Genomic DNA, 18,352 nt, shown 5'->3' with positions numbered 1-18,352 from the left:
AACAATCTGAGGTATGGTCAGGATCGTCTTAACTGCATCATAGCCCCACCGGCCAAAGTAGTGTGCTGGGGCCCCTGTTTTGATAGCAAAACAGAAACGTGCATAGGCATCAGACATATCGTGGGACCCTATGTTCCTGGGGTCCCCGGCCAGTGCCCTTACGTTAAGACGGCCCTGGGTATGATGGTGTTGTTGCTTCGTCACTACGAATAATTATTCGACAATTTACACATCCATCCATTTTCCAAACCCGTTTATCCTAATCAGGTTCGCGGGAAAGCTGAAGCCCACCCTAAAAATTATCAGGCGCAAGGCGGAAAGAATCCTTGGATGAGGAGTCAACACATCACCGAGTGAACATACACAGTTTGCGTTAAGTAAAATGATCATTTCTTTGAAAAACTAGATAAAAGGTACATTTAACTGTCAGAGTGTTTATTACCCGAGATTATATATAAAACGATGAAATCTGTAAATATTCAACCATAGAGAAAATTTTAATCTGGAATGTACAGCATAGCTTTTCTACAGCGTGTAGGCATTTGAGACAATACATAGCAACAGTGCTCAATTTTTGTCTCAGCACTTCAGATATTATCTAGACTAAAAATACAAAAGACAGGAAACATGGGTTAACATATACCTAGCACTCTCACCATTACCTAACGCATACACGGTAGTCACTACCTTCCTTGGGTAATTTTGGGCAAATGCTGCTCTTTGATTTCAGCCGTTTGAAGCCTAGTAGCACCTGTTTCTGTTTCTCTGTAATCTCTAAATCATTCAGTATTTCATAAATACAGTAATTAATGGGTACTGGGAATAATAATAATAATAACAACAGTATATATTTGCATTACATGTGGTTTGAAAATCTAAAATGAATATTTCAAAAAGTATGAAATCATTCCATTTTAGCAGAGATTAGAGGATCACTTAGTAAAAATCACTTCACGTCTGCCCCCTTGTTAGATCTAGAACGGGGCAGAATCTTTAATGCCGGTCCATTACAAGACACGTGCATAAATATAGCGCTATTTACTTTTATCACCGTAAAATTTCTTTGTAAATTGTATGAGTTAGTCTTGGTCTCCAGACCAAGGGACCAAGAAGACACTCCTGCTGGAACCAGCTTGTACCAACAAGTTGACCCCACATGCAAAGCAAACATAAAACAACCTTGACTTTTCATGTCACTTGGTAACCGAGAGGAATAGTTTTAAGTTTTAAAATTACTCCATGTTTTAAGAATTGTACACTCTTAAAAATTAAGGTGAGTGGGTTCTTCAGAGTGATGCCATAGAGGAACCATTTTGGCTCACAAACCACCCAGCTATATTAAGGTTCCAGAAAGAACCTTTATTTGGATCTTTAATTTGCGCAATATAGTAAATAACCATAAATAGATGGTAACAGATTTGTGAAATAACCTATAAGTCATGATTTGAATTTAAGGTTAGGGTGAAAAGGACTCTTGTTTACAGTAACACAGTCTTTTTTTAAAATTTATTAGTTCCATAGGTAGCCAGCCATACATTAAATATTTCATTTTGTTTTCCTAATATGCAGAAAGTTTTTTCAAGGTACAAAGAACCAAATTTGTATACAGAGAACCCTTCCCAGAATAAAATTGTACTTTGCCTTGTACTTTGAGGAACCACATAAGAACCATTGTTTTTAAAATTGTAGGTGGTATGAAAGCAATCTGACATTTGATTTCAGATATATATGGGTGTGAAAAAATGTAACTAAATATTAAAAATTTAAATTAAGGGTGGTGCTAAGTAAAACACAAGGCATGCTTTTTTAATAAGCAGCAATTGTATAAGATGACACAGAACATGTGTCATAAAGAGCGGTGAGTGGTGGGCTATGTTGCCTCACTTCTTAAGGATGGAGGGTTTAAATCCCAGGACTGTAACTTAATTTGTATCTGTCTGTGTTTAATTTGCGCAGTCTTTTTGACGGTTATCCATTGATATCCCAAGACAATGCGGGTTAGGTTGATTGGCGGCACTAACAACGTGTTCTTTGTTGGGAATTCGCACAATCCAGAGCTGGCTGGCTCCCGTCTTACGCCCGGTGCTACCGGGATTTCAGTGTACTGTGGTAAAGATGGCGATTTTTGGCTGTCCTTACTCACCACGAGCCACCTATCAATAAAGATAACTGTAACCTACTCCTTAAATCCAGGTGTATATCCACTCCCTAAAAACGTATCTTAATACTTGTAATAGTGAATACTTACCTCAAGTTGGTGCTCGTGTACAAGAAAACACTTGAACGCAGGCAAAGCAAGGAAAGGGATGTTCATAATAGGATTGCGCACAGATGGCTGTCAAAGGCAAAGCGAAGGACACTAAGGTAGAAAAGAGTCTGTTTTTATTACGGTTAACTGGTTGTTTGGCGCCTATCACATTGGAAAATGATGCATTAACTGTGGTCGGTTTAGGAATTCTGATAGATACGTGCATCCCTCAGAATTGCCAACTCTGTGTTTAATTGTCGCCTTCCATAAGCTGTATTATGGCAATTGAGACCTGCATCCTACAAGTGATCACTAGAATGTTCGCCTTTTACAAGCTGTTTCATTTGCGTTGCCTCATTTTACCATGTTTTTGTTGCCTAGCGCCTGCATAATAAATAATTGGTATATCGGATGGTTAGATAAATAAAAGAATAGCTAAAATAAATTAAACGGACGAGTTCATACATAATTTGTAACGTATGCAGTATTTATGATTTCGTTTTAGTACTTGTAGCATTTAGATTTTCTGGTCCAATGCAGGGGATAGGTTTCTTTACAAAGTCTGCGGTATATTCTTGTGTTCACTGAAGAGCGGAGTCCACCCACAACCAAAAGAGGTTGCTATCAAATGCACTGAGCCTAATGAACTGTGAATAACATACGTGCGTCATGTCTTATGCCCACTAGCACAGGTGTAATAAAAATCTGCAAGTGAAGTTAATTTAAACTGAAAACGTGCAAGCCTACCTATTCATAGTCTGTCATTAAAAGTAATTATCTTCAATGTGTCGGGATTAACCTTTACGTGCTAACATCCCCTCTTTTAAAGATGAAATGAAATATGACGTTCTTTTATCCTTTTCATTTTCGCACGCACTCAATTCAAGTCAAGGTCACCGGGGCTGTAAAAGTGTAATATGGGACACAATGACATCCTGGGGTCCACTGTGCCTGTTGGTTTTCCTCCTGGACCTTAATTATGCAAACGGCAATTCACGAGTTTATATGTATGTTGATGTCAACTCAGAAATTACGAAAGTATCAGTTAAATCTGTATTGAAATGCATTCAGTTTTTATGTATATTACGTGGGAAAATGTTTTGATTTTATTACTTCCATATAAAGGAAGTCTGGTGATGGGGTCAAATGTCAGATTCTGATTCTATGAAGTTCAAAATGTAGAGAAAACGTTATTTTAGCACGTCTTCTATAAAATGTGTATGTGAAAACCTATACACCATGATAACTTCCAAAAAAATTGTCCTTTTTCAAACAAGACGCGTCGTGTCCGTCTTGTCACAGACATTAGGCCTATTGATCATAGTCCAGCACTTATCTCCATATCCTACAAAAACGGTTTGACAACGACCAACGATAACTGTCGTAGAAACTGTTCACTCGAACTACGATTGTTGCAATCTTCTCTGTTTAGCAATAAGCCCAGTCCTATTCATTTTCGAAATTTTTACAAGAGCTGTTTTTGAGATACATAATTTATTCAAATCTACATGTACACACTCACACACTCAAATTTATAAGTGGAGACAGATGGCAGGGAATTTGCTGTACAGATCACATGCGCGATGATGAAGAGAAAGAAACGAACACAAGCGTCAAACCAGCCAGTACTAATCTGTCGACCTGTGCAGCGTGTTCACGGCTTATGATCCAAGTGGTAGTTTTAAATTAAATATCATTAAAGTTGTTTACTTGATTCTATTTCCTGTTCATTTTACTGTACATTTATTTGTGTGCATAAAACATATAAATTTATTGTATTTGACTGTATATTATTTTATTGTAAAATCTTCCGTTATCACTAAAGCAACATTTACATGGAAGTACTCAATGGACCATTCCAAAATTTGTTATCGATTTTTTTATCTTTATGTTTAAAATTTTCAACACAATACATTTCATTGCACTTTTTCAGGCAGTCTGGTATTTTGAAGCCTTTATTTACTATCGGGTCTTATACAAATAGCTACAGTCTTTTGGCATTCAGAGTTAATTGGATGCTGTGTACTCCATTCATCATTAATTGTATTATTAGGGTACAATCAAGGAAACAAACTCCACACATTCAAAAGATGAATTAATATGTAAGTTACAAAACAGAGTGAAGCATTTAAAGATGTGTCAAAAATACAAATATTTATACATTTCTTACAAGATCAAACACTATTGCACTTTTTCAAATGCAGAATATGAGAAGAAAAAAGGCCAAAATAGTTAAACAATGAGGTCAATTTGAAGAAACATGACTCGCTGATTATGAAACATATTTGAACAAAATCATACAGCCACAGTGGGCCACTGAAACTGGTAGTGTCATAATATTATATGCGAGACACTAAAAAAGTCAGAGAAGATAAACCACTAGAGCACAACTATAAGAATCGGGCTCGGAAGTACAATTAAAAGTTGACCCCTTATAGGCATCACATTTCACACAAAACTGTTCTCTTAAACACAAATTGAGTTCCTTTAAGTCTGGTTTAGAAATGAACCTGTAAAATGCTTACTTTTCATAGGTTCCCTAGCTGTCCTTTCAGGTGTTCAGCATATGATGCCAAGCTTTGTTTTGGATGCCATATTCCCATTTTTCGCTCTTTATTTATGTTGTTTGCCTGCCTTTTTTGGAAATGTGAACTTTGACCTCCGGGCTGAAGGCGAGCTTTGATTATTGGGGATTTGAACACAACAGTCTTTTATGGCATGTGCAGGTAACAAAGGATTAAGTTTTATTTATAACTAGCTGTCCCCCACAGCTTCACCCACGTTGTAGTGAAACAGGACACATTTTAAAAATCAATAAAAAAAAATGTGATTATTTGTATTGATAAGAATTTATTTTGATAACTTTCGTATCCGAGGGCCTCTTGATATACAATATTTTTAGTTTTGCTATCAGGGGCGAGAATGTAGCTGTGATCTCTTTGCCAAAAATTTAAAAAGTTGGCAAGGTATCTCTGGGCAAGGTACACTCCAATGTCAAATGTTGCCATTATATGTGATCGTGTTCAGCTCTGACAGGAGAGCTTCTCCAGTGTGGGGAGAAGAGCACATGGCTGTGTTATGTCTGCCAATGAGCAGGTACCCTCTAAAACACACGTACTAGTTGTGACCCCTCTCTCAATAACGTCAAACGTTACTCCTTAACAATCTCTAGATGATAATGTTTGCTGAACAAACAGGTATCACTAGCTAAGTGGAGGCAAGGCACACTCCAACATGTGGCAACTCCAACAGAGGCTGGCGCATGAGTGTGGATGGCCCTGCCCGCCTCCCCTCCCCTCGGCCCGCAGCCTGTCTCTTGGATTCACGCAAATAAGTCGGTGCCGTATCTGAACTATAGTACTTAGCATGATGAGAAAAGACGCAAAATCAATCGGAATATTCAAGCAAATTATAGAAAAAAACCCAATCTAAATCCGTTAAGTAGTTCTCTCATGAAAAGCAGGCAGACATATAGACAGCCATTGGATTTTATACATGTATACAGAGATACATTGTCGGTAACTAAATAAAGCAAAGTTACTTTGAATTTTGGTGCATGGTGTCATCTCACCTTTGTTTTTATTAATTACATTGAAGAACTTTTAATTAGTTGTTTTTAGGGTTGTTGAATCATTAGGTAAAGAAACCCCAAAAATTGAATTCACAACAGTAAAGCAAAAATGCATCTTAACATTGTGAAGACTGAAAGAAATAATAAAAGTGACCATAGAAAATAAATGCCTAATGCAAACGAGACCACTTACGGCAATGATCAGTCTAAACAATGGTTTACACAATGTTAATTTCAGTTTGCACACCAAAGCAAATCATTTTTGTTTTTTAATTTAATAACCTTGGTAGCACTCTTGAAAAGGATGCTTAAATAAATGAAAATCAATTAATATAAAGTCTGCAAAGGACTGGGCAGGGGTGTAGTACAGAACTCTTATGTATAGGGTCCTATACATAAACCGTATCTGTGGGCCCCCTTCCTTTCAGTCCATGTCTGTGACATGTCTTTTTCATTCCAGGCTTCAAGGGGCCCCCAACCCAGTGGGCCCTGGGTAATTATTACCACAACCCCCCACTACAACACCCATGGCCTGAGGCACAGTCCAATACTGTTTCCTGCTCACTGCAACCCTAAATTGGACAGAGCAGGTTTCAGCGTTTTTAATGTTAAATGTAAAGTGGTGCAGTGGATCCCTTGGGTAGGTTTCCAGCCTAATCAATATCTGTTGTATATTTTACAAAGTTTGCCCATTCATCAGAGATTTCCCTGGATTCTCCAAAATTTGCAGGTTTTGTCAATTCAGAATTCTAAATTGGTCTGATATGAATGAGTGTAGGTGTGTCAATAAGTGCATTATGGGACTAACTGTATCCCTTCCGGCATTAGTTATTTTGGCACACCTCATGATGATGAGTTAGGCAACGTTTTGACAAAGACTAGGTGTTATAAGATTGAGTGTGAACTCACTTTAAAAATCTGATTTTTATTTTCTTCTAATTTCAGACTGTTTTCCTACATTTGCTGCTATGCCTGGTCATTTTTTACACGACATATTATATGATTGGCAGTATCTGTTTTGGTGCCTTTAGGTAAGAGAAGCTGTTCTGCCTGAAGTTCTGCTTCCCTGAAGCTTTAACACTTTTTACCCAAACCATTGTTATTTGTGTGTCTGACTGTAGTGTAAACTGGGCAAAGAAAATGATTTACAAGCTCATATTTTTGTGGTCATTACACCACCTCAAAGCTGCATTCATTAAATTGGTGCCTGAGACAATGTGATATTGAAGTTATTACTTTCAATCTTCCTATTTATTCTCTTTAAAATGTTAAAGAAAAGATGAAAAAGAGGATGACATGAACTTGCAATATCCATGAAACTGTTTCTATTAAAAAGTTACATCCATGGGTCACTTGGATCCCATTTTGGCTCCAGGCTGGGGGACCTTCTGTGTGCAGTTTACATGTTGTTCTGTGTCTGGGTATATTAAGTTTACTTGTTTTCACTTAGTCTAAAGATATTTATAATAGAGACTCTACTCTGACTTAGTATATGTGTGAATGACCTGTAATAAACTTGGGTCCATTTTGAGCGATTGCTGCCTTGCGTCCATTTTTACTGGAATAGGCTTTGATTCTTACCATCTAGTGTTTTTAAAAAAAATGATGAATGGTTTTCCAGAACACCAAAATGCATACAATGTCACTCTGATGACCTCTAGTTTCCTCCTGTAAGTGTGTACTGCCTTTTCTCTTTAGACTTGATCATTTTGATGGACTCATACCCTTTGATTTTAAAACAGAGCCTACAGAATCAAATTCCAAGTACCTTGGTAAGTTTAATTTTATTATTATTGAGAGATCATTGAAAACAATTTTAAAATTTAGCAAAAATATATTAACAAGAGATTTTTTCCACATTTCTTTGATAAGGCATAATCATGGAAAAGTTTGAACTTTCCTGGCATCTTAATATACTTTTACTTATGCTTTATTAGCAAGTAGTAAGTGTTGGAAAGAAAAACACAAAGAATTTCATTGGTCTTTCCTGCTGGAATAGTAATCACTAAAATTGATATTTATGTTTTTTGTTTATTTATCACTACTGCTTCACAGCAACTATAATCTTATTGAAGCAATTTAAATATTTGGTTGGATAGCTCAATAATCAAATCTAATCAATGTTTTACAGTTTAGCTTACAAGCAATTTTAGGTTCTGTTTTAAACATCTTATTATCCTTATTACTTAAAACTCCATGTTTATGTAACTAAATGAAATGAATGAATGAATTAATTAAATTAAGTTATAGCTCTACATGACTTTGACTGTAGACTCAGCAACCTTCCTTGTGAGTTTGCATATTCTCTCCCTTTTTGCACGGTTTCTCACATATCTCTGTGTTAGATTAAAAAGAAATTTAAAACGGACATATATTAGTTAGTGTGGGTATACATTTGAGTGTGCCCTGCAATGTCCAGGCCCACCTGTTAATTAGGTAGGCTTTATCAACTCTTGCCTCTAAACGTTGATGAAGTCAGACTAGCAATTGGATGAAGTGATGGATTATTAAAAGTGCCAGGTTTTGAGATCTCAGGAAAATGACCGCAAACTATATTTAATTTTAATTTAACCAAAAAGGTCAGTTGAGAGGCAATTCTCATTTACAACAACTTTTGCTATTATGATGCTCTACATAAAAAACAAACAAGTTATTAGATGTACTTGCTTTAATGGCACAATTAAATGGTCATGGGAAGCAGTTTTAGTGTTGCTATGCATCTTGTTGCTCTTGTACTTTCAAAGACCAAGAGACAGTGAAACAATGTAAATTATTTTGATGATGTCAAAACATTGCATTTTATCCTTTTTTTAAAAATGTTTTCATCTGTTTCCTAGTAAATCTGCTTTCCATGGAGCTTACATATTTTAGTAGTGGGCTACTTTTTGCTGCTGTTGTAAAACGCTGGGTTTGGGATTATGCCATCACTGTCACATGTATTCATGTTGGGCTAACATCTGCAGGTGAGAAAGACAAATATTTCCATTCCTTAAAATCATTTTTTACTTTGCATGATTTTTACATTATGATATTAGTTTATAGAGAAAAGCACTACATTGTGGTGAATGAATGGATTGTTGAATGGCCCATCTGTTATTCAGTGGTAGAACAGATGGTTTAGCTTAAGATACCAACATTAACTCACTATATGATACTCAGTAATGTTAATATTGTAACTTTATTAGAACTGTCCTGTCATATTTGTAAATGTATGCATGTGCAATAACATCTGTCATCAGAGTACAGGAGTACCTTAAAATTACTGTAATTGAATTGAATATTCTCTACCTATTTATCAATATATATATATATATATTTATTATGAATGCTTTTTCTGAAAACAGCCCATAGTGCATGGTACCCATCAACACATTTGAGCATACAATGGGTGAATATCTTTCTGGATAGCTATTAATGTTGGCTTGGAGAATGAACAAGGCTATTAATTTGACAAAACCAGGTGTATTTTTGTCAGGGATTGACAGTGGTGGTGACATCTCCTCTATTATAGGATGATTTATACTTAGGAATGAAATTAATTAGGGTTACTTTATATGTACAAATAGACAAAATGTATTAAAATGTGGAGAAATGTGCACTTCTCCCAGAGCATCCACTAGTGTTGTTGCACACATACAAAGTACACAAACTCTCTGCAGAAGACATCCAGGCAAATCCTCTGTGTTGTGTCAAAAATAATTTAACTGGGGGCCAACTCTAAATGACATCAAAGGGCTTTGCTAAATTCATTCACAATGCCACTCGCTTGTATTAATCTCACTGTACAGTTTGTAGTTCTGGTTCTCTTATTTCTGCCAGAAGCTTAGAACACATAATGTAATATCATTGCCAGTTTGTTGAAACTTTATATAAATTGGTTTACTGTTAGCCTTTGCATATTTCACAAAAAGAGCTAGTAAATAGTTAAAACAACTAGAAGATATTTTAAATACAAAAAGTCACCCATCCTATGTATTAGTCTGCATTGAATTTAATTTTAAAATTAAACTTGCCCTCCTCTAGTCTACATTTGTTTAGCAATCAATGTGCCATTTTTTTCTCGATTTTTCTATAAAAGAAGAAAAACAAAAGTTGCAGCAAGTTTTGATATTCCTTATTACAGTATTTATAATTAAGCTCTTTTGTGTCAGAGAGGTATGCTGCCTTTCAATAGAGTGTTCACGTGACAGCATGCAGATAATGAACACTGCAGACATAGTGCTGAGCTTTCCAAGACCACCCAAAGTTTGCTTCAATGTGAAGTACATATCAGGCCTTACCATTATTGTAATCTGTGTCTACAATTGGGGTAATCTAGGCTTTCTTTCTGACTTTGTTTTTTTAAGATTTAGTGCTAAATGAAATCAGTGATAATATTGTCATAATATACTTTCAACAATTGTATACTCACAGTACATGTGTGCAATATTTCCACAAATGTTTGAAAAAAAAGTGAGCCTCTTAAATAATTCACAGATCTAGGTGTCAGGCTATCTCTTCCTATTAAGTCTATCAATTTGCGTTTATGGATGGGTCCGTTGAAATATTTCTAGATATTTGTGGCAATGACTTCTAGATCTTATGGAAATAAGACTCTTTGGTAGAGTAAGATAACTTTATTTACCAGAATGGAACCACTCTTCCTCAATATAATGCCAACATGGATCACTGTTTTATAGCACATACGTGGCACTGAACAGGCATAGTAGACAACCTGAAATCAAAGCAACGTTAGTAGACTTTACCAGTCAGAGTACACTGGTCTAATATCTTGCTGTATTTAAAAATAGTAAGCTCAATATTGTCAGTACACAGCCCAGTGGTCCTCAATGTCAGTCTGTTTATTGGAAATCTACTACTTTTCCTTTAGATGACTTGGCCATGAACATTAGAAGGAGGGGGTGGCTATTTCAGATTTTTAGCCCTCTTTTCTTATAACATACCTAGGATTAGGGAACCTCCCAAATATTAGGGCTTGTTTCTGCCCTGATCTTAGCAGCTTAGCATTTTTTGGCGGCATTTAAGAAATGATACTTCTACCCCTTGTCTTCTCGGGTTTCTTGCTGCATACCTAAAGATGTACAGATTAGATTAAATAGTCCCAGTATGAGTATGTGTACCCTGTTCACAGTTGTTTGCCTTATCTTATGCCCACGGCTGTAACCCATGAACTGGATAAAGTATGAATTTTTTCAGGATACGTTCATCTCTTGAATTGCAGGTTAAGCTGATTTGCTCCTTTTAAATTTCTCCAGTTTTAATGAATGTCACTTGAAAGTATGTGTGTGTGTGTGTGTCTGTGTGCATCTGTGCCCTGCAATAAACTACCAAGCGTTTGTTTGCGCCTTGTGATTGATGCTTCCTGGATAGGCTCTGGCCCATATAATTCATTTAATGTATAAAGTAGAGTAATAAAATGGACAGTTGGGTTAGATTCTAAGTTATTATGATCCCTAAAATGGTTTAGGATGAGTGAGTGACAGAGTGTGCCTTAGAATACTATGTCATCCCATCCAAGGTGGGATCCTGCAGAGTGTCTAATATTGTTAGGAAGGGTCTGACTTTCTACAACCATGCAATTGTTATGCCCAACAGACACGAGATTTTAGAGGGTGACTGGAAGAAGAAAAAACAAAAAAACTGAAGCAAGGGTCATAACTGGGAGATCAACTATCAGTAACCAAAGCCAAGAATCACAAGACAAAATCAAAGTCAGGGATTTCCGAAAGTTCAAAAACCAGAGAAACAAAACAAACAAAATAGTCATAAAGATTTGAAGGGTGTTGGCATCTGTGTAGTCAGATGAGGAAAATTACCCTTCGTTGACTTTTTAACCTCTTGTGTCGTGATTGACAGTGCTTTGACTTTTGTGGACATGCCCACATCACGATATTCCAGGAATCAACAATAGTACTGTTAATATGGTGGCTAAAAAATGGTCAAAATCAAAACTTGGAGTATATTTCAATAATAAATGAAGCAAATGGATTCCTTGGGGTAAAAAAAAAAAAACAAACAAATAAAAACAATAGAGGCCAAAGTTTACACAGATCACCCCAAGGTGAAATGCAAAAACTATTCAAAAACAGGAGATCCTTACAGTAGTGGAGAAATTAACTTTATAAAAGTAAATCTGTTGGATTTTTCAGAATATATGTGCTTCTCCGTAACTGTGTCTCTGTTTGTCCTTAGTAATGCAGGAGTTTCCCCTGATCTGGCAGTGGTGGCTGGCTCTTGGTAAGGTATTTTAATCACTCATTGCAGTCACTTAAATATTTTTGGTTTTATTATTGTTAATTTTAACATGTAAGTATGTCCTGAGTGTACCACACATATTATTTAGTATCGAATACATCATTCTTTCATGTTTCATAATGCAATATACCTAAAAGTAACTTCATTACACTATTTATTACGTTTAAGTAAGTTTAGTTCCATATCTCCTCTAACAATATCGAACTGCTGAAAAAAGTGATTTCTAAGTAGGAATCAACTCATTTTAGCATTTCAAACTCATTCCATATATCTAAACCTGTTTCTACTTTGATACATTTATAGATCTGATATTTTCAATTGTATCTCACCAGTGTTTACATGGCTTGATTATGCTATGTATTATATAACAGTAAGCTTATGCCTGTATTTATTCTATCAATATGGCACTGCTAAAAACAATGAATACTGAATTGGGATGTACTATTTATAACATTACAAACTGTTTCTACAGTGACAGTTTAACTGGCCTGTTAGTTATAGATAGATAGATAGATAGATAGATAGATAGATAGATAGATAGATAGATAGATAGATAGATAGATAGATAGATAGATAGATAGATAGATAGATACTTTATTAATCCCAATGGGAAATTCAGTTCCAACAAATGATGTCTTATGTGAAATAATGACATAATTTCTTGCCTTACTGTTGTCTAACTCTGTGCCTCTTCTAGCAATATGGAACTGGTAAAACAATGAATTCCAAGTTATGCCATACTGTTTCTAACGTTACAAACTGTTTGTAGCCTGATTCATCAAAAGGACTATTAGTAATATTCAGCTGTACCAAACCTGTGTTTACATGACTTTAATACACAATATAATGCATTATAGTACTGTATCTCTTCAAGCAATAGGGAACTGCTAATAATATTGATTTCCTACTGGGGACATACAAGTTCTAGTATTACAAATTATTTCTAGGTTGCTTCATTCTAGACAAAAGTTTACATAATTTAATTCATGCTTTGGTACTTGCTGACCATATTAATTAATGTTTGGAAATGTAATGTTATTAGGATTAATCTTGCAATGTGTTGGACTAACTACTCGAGGGTTGGCTCCTTGTTTGCTTAATGCTGCCATGATAGCCTCCAGACTCCAAGACTCTGAACTGGTATAAGATGTAGGAAATGGGCAAATGTATTGACTACATTTAACAATGCAATTGTTTTTTCTTACCTTTTGAAGAATAGTAGTAAAATGGATTGAAATTTTAAGTGTAAAACCATAAAAAAAGAAAAGTTATGCAACATGTACTGATCTTATGTTAAGTGCATTTTTGTTTGTTTTTTCTTCCTAATCATGTTATAGGCAGTGGGTTGTTTCTGATGATCTGCAATGGTCAGCTGATTGCTTACTTTGCCTGCCAGAATGACCACAGTTATCCGACATTTGACAACTACTGAGAAGTTTTCTCAGAACAGCACTTGACTGTGTACCTTGTGGTTTTGGAATTGTGGTGTGCTTTGGACAGCTGACAACCATCTGAGCGAAGTCAAAAAATGTACATCAGATGTATTCCCTCCATCCAACCCGACTGCCTTTCCCAGTTTTGCTTATGTTTTGCCTTTACTAAAAGATGCACAATCTAAAGATATTGGGAATAAGCTTTTAATGTGCAATCTTATGCTTCAGAAACACATGGCCTTGCTATTTTCTTTTGCTCGGAGGATGGAGAATACTCAATGAAGTACTAAGGGGACAACAAAATATAACTGCCTGGACACTCCACTCTTTTTGGTGTAAGGAAGGTATTATGGAAACATGTCAAATATCCACAATTATGCCAGCCACTGTATACAAAAGGGTGTATGGTGACATATCCTGTAATGTTATAGGAATATAAAAATACACAAAGATTAAGGACATTCTGTGGCAATTAGAAGCAGATGCTTTGCATATGGGCAGCACAGTGTCATAGTGGTGGAGCTGCTGCCTCATGGTAAGGAGACCAGGGTTCACCTCCCAGGTCCTTCCTGCATGGAGTTTGCATGTTCTCCTGCTGTCTTTGTGGGTTTCCTTTGACTGCCTTCTAAAGACATGCAGGTTAGGTGAATTGGTGTTACTAAACTGACCCAGTTCTCTGTGCGTGTGCTCACCCTACAATGGACTGGCGCCCTGTCAAGGGTTTGTTCCTGCCATGCCAGCTATAATAGCTGGGAAGGGCTCCAGCAGCCCCTATGACACCATTCAGGACTAAGTGGGTTAGAAAATGACTGACTGACTACTTTAAATGTTTTTAGGACTCCTTGCTTTTCTTTTTTAAGTTAAATCATATTGTATTTAAAAAAAACAATCTCTAAACCTCACTCCTTGATTTTATGACAACTACTAATTTAGATTGGCTAGGTGTGAATGGGCATGGGTGTGTATGTGAGTTTGCTATGCAATAAACTGGTATGCCATCCACTATCAGTTCCTATTACTCCATGTGACCCAGAACAAAGTTCAGATATACCTGTCACTTTCTTAGTTAAAATAATTGCTGGAGAATAAAATTACACATTTATTATTGCAATGTTTCTCTTTGGCAAACTGTGTTAGAAACTTTAAAAAATTCCTGCTACACTTGTTTCACGCTGTGCAAAACCACAACCCTCCGTCCTTCCCATCAAATCACCAAGGTTGCAGTGCCCTGCAGCGATACACACAGCGACAAACAGTTTTTGACACCAATGAGCAAACTTTAACAATGTGCATGTCAAGAGGCAGACTACAATAGGGAACTTTTGACCATGCTCCTCTTCTGTATGATATAACACAATACAGTTTTAAAACAGTATGGCTTATTTATTACATAGCATTGTTTTGTTTAAATGTCAGTAAATAGTGTTAGAATTTTGATATATTTGTATTGTTTTATACCTTTGTTTACTATTATCTCTGAATGGTGATGTGAGCTACTGAGCAGCTTTAAAATTTAATAAGAAATTTATCTGCAACAAAACTTTTTTGTAATTAATGCTTGCAAAAATTGATTTTTTTTAATATATAGACTATTTTTACACATACATACATATATATATATATATATATATATATACACACACATATACATACACATACATATACATACATATATATATATAAAAAAATACACAGTATTGTGCAAAAGTTTTAGGCAGGTGTGAAAAAATGCTGTAAACAAAGAATGCTTTCAAAGATGGAAGTGTTAATCATTTATTTTCATCAATCAACAAAAAGCAGTGAATGAACAAAAGAGAAATCGAAATCAAATCAATATTTGGTGTGACCACCCTTTGCCTTCAAAACAGCATCAATTCTTCTAGGTACACTTGCATACAGTTTTTGAAGGAACTCGGCTGGCAGGTTGTTCCAAACATCTTGGAGAACTAACCACAGATCTTCTGTGGATGTAGGCTTCCTCACATCCTTCTGTCTCTTCATGTAATCCCAGACACACTTGATGATGTTGAGATCAGGGCTCTGTGGGGGCCATACCATCACTTCCAGGACTTCTTGTTCTTCTTTACGCTGAAGATAGTTCTTAATGACTTTGGCTGTATGTTTGGGGTCAATGTCCTACTGCAGAATAAATTTGGGGCCAATCATACACCTCCCTGATGATATTGCATGATGGATAAGTATCTGCCTGTATTTCTCAGCATTGAGAACACCATTAATCCCGACCAAATCTCCAACTCCATTTGCAGAAATGCAGCCCCAAACGTTCAAGGAACCTCCACCATGCTTCACTGTTGCCTGCAGACACTCATTATTGTACCGCTCTCCAGCCCTTCAACGAACAAACTGCCTTCTGCTACAGCCAAATATTTCAAATTTTGACTCATCAGTCCAGAGCACCTGCTGCCATTTTTCTGCACCCCAGTTCCTATGTTTTCGTGCATACTTGAGTCACTTGGCCTTGTTTCCACGTCGGAGGTATGGCTTTTTGGCTTCCATGAAGACCACTTCTGGCCAGACTTCTCCGGACAGTAGATGGGTGTACCTGGGTCCCACTGGTTTCTGCCAGTTCTGAGCTGATGGCACTGCTGGATATCTTCCAATTTCGAAGGGTAATAAGGTTGATGTGTCTTTCATCAGCTGCACTAAGTTTCCTTGGCTGACCACTGCGTCTATGATCCTCAACGTTGCCCGTTTCTTTGTGCTTCTTCAAAAGAGCTTGAACAGCACATCTTGAAACCCCAGTCTGCTTTGAAATCTTTGTCTGGGGGAGACCTTGCTGATGCAGTATAACTACCTTGTGTCTTGTTGCTGTGCTCAATCTTGCCATGACATGAAACTGTCTTCCACAACCTCACCTTGGTAGCAGTTTGGCTGTTCCTCACCCAGTTTTAAGCCTCCTACACAGCTGTTTCTGTTTCAGTTAATGACTGTGTTTCAACCTACGTGTGACATTGATGATCATTAGCACCTGTTTGGTGTAACTGGTTGATCAGGCACCTGACTAGAATCCTACAAAATCCCTGACTTTGTGCAAGTGTACCTATAAGAATTGATGCTGGTTTGAAGGCAAAAGGTAGTAACACCAAATATTGATTTGATTTAGATTTTTCTTTTGTTCGCTCACTTTGCATTTTCTAAATTGATAACAATAAACAATCATTTATATTTCTGAAAGCATTCTTTGTTTACAGCATTTTTTCACACCTGCCTAAAACTTTTGCACAGTACTGTATATATATATATATATATATATATATGTATATGCATGTATATGTATATATGTATGTATATGTATGTACAGTGCATCCGGAAAGTATTCACAGCGCATCACTTTTTCCACATTTTGTTATGTTACAGCCTTATTCCAAAATGGATTAAATTCATTTTTTTCCTCAGAATTCTACACACAACACCCCATAATGGCAACGTGAAAAAAGTTTACTTGAGATTTTTGCAAATTTATTAAAAATAAAAAAATTGAGAAAGCACATGTACATAAGTATTCACAGCCTTTACCATGAAGCTCGAAATTGAGCTCAGGTGCATCCTGTTTCTCCTGATCATCCCTGAGATGTTTCTGCAGCTTAATTGGAGTCCACCTGTGGTAAATTCAGTTGGACATGATTGGACATGACCTGTCTATATAAGGTCCCACAGTTGACAGGTCATGTCAGAGCACAAACCAAGCAAGAAGTCAAAGGAATTGTCTGTAGACCTCAGAGACAGGATTGTCTCGAGGCACAAATCTGGGGAAGGTTACAGAAAAAATTATGCTGCTTTGAAGGTCCCAATGAGCACAGTGGCCTCCATCATCTGTAAGTGGAAGAAGTTCGAAACCACCAGGACTCTTCCTAGAGCTGGCCGGCCATCTAAACTGAGCAATCAGGGGAGAAGGGCCTTAGTCAGGGAGGTGACCAAGAACCCGATGGTCACTCTGTCAGAGCTCCAGTGGTCCTCTGTGGAGAGAGGAGAACCTTCCAGAAGGACAACCATCTCTGCAGCAATCCACCAATCAGGCCTGTATGATAGAGTGGCCAGACGGAAGCCACTCCTTAGTAAAAGGCACATGGCAGCCTGCCTGGAGTTTGCCAAAAGGCACCTGAAGGACTCTCAGACCATGAGAAAGAAAATTCTCTGGTTTGATGAGACAAAGATTGAACTCTTTGGTGTGAATGGCAGGCATCACGTTTGGAGGAAACCAGGCACCACTCATCACCAGGCCAATACCATCTCTACAGTGAAGCCTGGTGGTGGCAGCATCATGCTGTGGGGATGTTTTTCAGCGGCAGGGACTGGGAGACTAGTCAGGATAAAGGGAAAGATGACTGCAGCAATGTACAGAGACATCCTGGATGAAAACCTGCTCCAGAGCGCTCTTGACCTCAGACTGGGGCGACGGTTCATCTTTCAGCAGGCTAACAACCCTAAGCACACAGCCAAGATATCAAAGGAGTGGCTTCAGGACAACTCTGTGAATGTCCTTGAGCCAGAGCCCAGACTTGAATCCGATTGAACATCTCTGGAGAGATCTTAAAATGGCTGTGCACCGACGCTTCCCATCCAACCTGATGGAGCTTGAGAGGTGCTGCAAAGAGGAATGGGCGAAACTGGCCAAGGATAGGTGTGCCAAGCTTGTGGCATCATATTCAAAAAGACTTGAGGCTGTAATTGCTGCCAAAGGTGCATCGACAAAGTATTGAGCAAAGGCTGTGAATACTTATGTACATGGGATTTCTCAGTTTTTTTTTTGTTTTTTTTTTTAATAAATTTGCAAAAACCTCAAGTAAACTTTTTTCACGTAGTCATTATGGGGCGTTGTGTGTA

The 18,352-nt window shown here is 37.1% G+C and overlaps 1 protein-coding gene across 1 annotated transcript; it reads left to right on the top strand.

Annotated features, from left to right (window-relative positions):
- Nucleotides 1-2,125: 2,125 nt before the first annotated feature.
- Nucleotides 2,126-14,765, top strand: LOC114664954 (transmembrane protein 244-like). The gene is made up of 6 exons (XM_028819287.2): nt 2,126-2,364; nt 6,765-6,850; nt 7,518-7,591; nt 8,657-8,782; nt 12,012-12,056; nt 13,412-14,765. The coding sequence occupies exons 1-6, from the start codon at nt 2,332-2,334 to the stop codon at nt 13,504-13,506; spliced, it is 459 nt and encodes a 152-aa protein (XP_028675120.1). The 5' UTR covers nt 2,126-2,331; the 3' UTR covers nt 13,507-14,765.
- Nucleotides 14,766-18,352: the final 3,587 nt, after the last annotated feature.

The sequence above is a fragment of the Erpetoichthys calabaricus genome, chromosome 14, assembly GCF_900747795.2.
Source record: "Erpetoichthys calabaricus chromosome 14, fErpCal1.3, whole genome shotgun sequence".
Classification (NCBI taxonomy): Eukaryota; Metazoa; Chordata; class Cladistia; order Polypteriformes; family Polypteridae; genus Erpetoichthys; species Erpetoichthys calabaricus.
This window is presented reverse-complemented; position numbering and strand designations above follow the sequence as displayed.

Coding starts and splice junctions, on each gene's coding strand:
- LOC114664954 (XM_028819287.2), top strand. CDS start 2,332: ATGGCTGTCAAAGGCAAAGCGAAGGACACTAAG. Junction 2,365..6,764: donor GCAAAGCGAAGGACACTAAG/GTAGAAAAGAGT, acceptor TTCTAATTTCAG/ACTGTTTTCCTACATTTGCT. Junction 12,057..13,411: donor GCAGTGGTGGCTGGCTCTTG/GTAAGGTATTTT, acceptor ATCATGTTATAG/GCAGTGGGTTGTTTCTGATG.